This window comes from Ipomoea nil, unplaced genomic scaffold, assembly GCF_001879475.1.
Source record: "Ipomoea nil cultivar Tokyo-kokei standard unplaced genomic scaffold, Asagao_1.1 scaffold2759, whole genome shotgun sequence".
Taxonomy (NCBI): Eukaryota; Viridiplantae; Streptophyta; class Magnoliopsida; order Solanales; family Convolvulaceae; genus Ipomoea; species Ipomoea nil.
In genome coordinates, this window is record NW_017619187.1 from 2,164,488 (window position 1) to 2,167,711 (window position 3,224).

Consider the following 3,224-nt stretch of genomic DNA (forward strand, 5'->3'; position numbering starts at 1 on the left):
TATTATATAAATTATAAAAGTTTATAGAGTCTAATCACTTCAATTGCTGAACTTCATGAGAAAAACTTGTAAAAGAGTCAAATTTTAATGCAAATTTAACTATGTTTGCATTGTTGATCATATTTAGTTTCTGATTTTTAATTTGACTATATTTTGTGCAATGACTTTATTGATATATACTATCTTTGGTCCTCTATTCACGTAATAATTGAATACAAAAGAAATAAATATAATAATAACATGACAAAAATAATTATTAGGGGTGATTTTAATAGAGAAATATATGTATATATATTGACCCCGACCACCCAATTATTCTTAAAGAAAAGAGTACAAAGACTAAGAACAAATAATTGCTCTAATTGCTTAATTTTTAATATTTAGAGTTCAAACTTATTTAATTTTTAATTTTCAATACTTATAAAATGTTCATTGACTACATGTACAAATAAAATAAATAAAATAAAAAATAAGAGAAATGTTCATAATTTTATACTTTATATAATATAATAAATGTAAAATTGTACTCCTTACAAGAAGTTTCGTAATAAGTTGATTATATTCGTATGTTATATAAAATCCAAGAAAAAACACTAAAGATTGTAGCAGATCGAACATGACAATTTTATTGTAATGATGACTCCTTGATAGCCACTTTTTGACCCTGTAACCAACCCTAGGGGGCCATACATGTAACCAACCACCAAGGCACCAAGTGACAACGACAATAAAAAATATATATGCACTATATTTTTCAAAATAAAAAGAGATTATAATATATTTGTAATTTTTTTATAACTTATTAAATATGTATTTTTTATAATATTGTAAATTATAATGTCCTATTCTCTACAAAGTTATATCTTATAATTTTATAAAGATATATAAAGAGAATACAATTTTGTAAATTACGTAATACACACTTCACTAATCATGCTATATCATAGTATTATTATTTTAAGAAGTATTTTAATGAAATTTGTAAGCACATTTTAATTGGTAGGTAATATTTTATTATTAATGTCATTGTTTAAGTTGAAATTTATTCAATCATGATAACATAGATAAAAAAAAAATATCCATCTCGATCGAATACGTAACTAAGTTTACTATGTTAATATGATCAACACACTGTCTCTTAATTGAGTCAGTCCTGTGCAAATAAAAACTAATCTCAGTATAATACAGATTTAAAATAAGTCATATAATTAAAGTATACTCACAACACTTGTTCGAAAAAGAAAAAAAAAAAGAAAAAAAGAAATGAAATATTGCAAGTAGCTAGTGGATTGAATACATTGAATAGATAGATGCATCTATACATTACCAAAGTCCAGACGTATAGTATAAGTCAAGACTTATAATTAATTTGCTGCAAATTAAAATCAACAAGAAATTGAAATTTCTACGCTCCCATGGCCATGAAATTATCAGAACATCTCATCATGACAACAAAATGAATCACAGAAAAACCTAAAAGATCAGAGGCTAAGAGCTTAGTTACACAGGTAGGACAAAACTAAAAGACTTAAGTCTAATAAAAAGGCACAGTAAAAGCAATGAAGAACAGAGCGGCGGCGGCGACCGCCGTCATGGCCGTGGGTGCTCGGAGAGTTCTTGAAGACGACGACGATTGATCTCCGTGGGGAGGCTTTCGGAAGTAGTACGGGAACCACGGGAGGATGGGGTCCGGAGGCGGCGGCGTGAGGCCGCCGTTGGTGAAATCCGGCGGTGGGTTGTAGAAGTAGACGCCGCCGCCGCCGCCGCCGGGGGGAGTGTAAGTAGGGAGTGGGGGAGGATTGTTAGAGCCTGGTTGGGAGGGTGGAGTTGTAGTCGCCGGAGGGTTGTTGTTTCCGGGGCCGGTTGGCGGTGGGTAGCACGGATAGGGGCACTCTTGGGCGGTGGTGGTGGTCGCCGGAAAAGTGAGGGCGGCGGCGAGAAGGAGGATGGCTTGGAAGAAAAGCTTGGAGGCCATGGGATGAGGAGTGAGGAGGAATAGTGGCATTTACAAAGTATGAGAGAAAGAAATAATGAAGCAGAAGGTGTATTTGAGAATTTCACATAATATTGTGGTTTTTTTTTTTTTTCATTTTTTTTTTTAGTTTTATTTTTTTAAGTTTTGTCAAGAGAGTGGGGTAGAGGCCCAAATTATATCTTGGACCAGGTCCCCGTTATAAGGTGAACATTGGTTTAAAATGGAGCGTTATGCTATGTAACCGTGTTTATCATGTGCATAGTGGACACGTTATACATTCATAATTTTTATATTGTACATTCATAATTTCTATGCTGTAGATTCATAATTTTTATATTGTAGATTCATAAAATTTATAATGTCGATTCATAATTTCTATACTGCACATTCATAATTTCTGTACTGTAGATTCATAATTTCTATACTGTAGGTTCATAAAATTTATAAAGTAGATTCATACAGTACAGAAATTATGTATGTGTAGTATAAAAATTATGAATCTACAATATAGATTTTATAAATCTACACTATAGAAATTATGGATCTACAATTTATAAATTATGAATGTACAGTATAAAAATTATGAATGTATAGCGTGTCTCCATGGCATAATTTGCCGTTTAAAATGAGTCTTTTTTTTTTCTTCCAGAAACTTAAAGCTTAATATTCAAAAACAGGATACTGAAGGCACCGAAGCAGGATACTCTGCAAATTATATTGATTGTGATCTACGTTTGGATGTGGGTGCCCCCTCATGGCGTTTTACTGGTTTTTATGGTTTTGCTGAGAGGCACCGAAGGCGGGAGGCTTGGCAGTTGTTGCGTACTTTGTCATCTCGGTCAACTCTACCGTGGTTAGTAATGGGGGATTTCAATGATCTCCTACATCAGTCTGAGAAGATTGGCCGGGCCCCGCATCCGCCTTGGTTGATTAATGGTTTTAGGGAGGCAATTGCGGACTGTGATTTGCAGGATTTTCCGTTTGAAGGGCCGCAGTTTACATGGGTTAAATCACGGGGCACGAGTGGTATGATTGAGGAGAAGTTGGATCGTATTTTAGCAAATGAGGAGTGGTTAAATCTGTTTCAGGGCGCTCGGGCACAGTCTCTGGTTGTCCCATACAGTGATCATTTACCCCTGATTCTTACACCGGTTATTCTCCAACGCGTCCGGAAGCGTGCTAGGTTTTGTTTTGATAATTTGTGGCTACGGGAGGATTCGTGTAGAGAAATTGTAGCACAAAGTTGGGA

At 34.5% G+C, this 3,224-nt stretch overlaps 1 protein-coding gene across 1 annotated transcript; it reads right to left on the bottom strand.

The window, feature by feature from the left end:
* Positions 1–1,534: 1,534 nt before the first annotated feature.
* LOC109156745 (proline-rich extensin-like protein EPR1) lies at positions 1,535–2,005 on the bottom strand. The gene has a single exon (XM_019304578.1). It carries the CDS (start codon positions 2,003–2,005, stop codon positions 1,535–1,537), a length of 471 nt encoding a protein of 156 aa, XP_019160123.1.
* Positions 2,006–3,224: the final 1,219 nt, after the last annotated feature.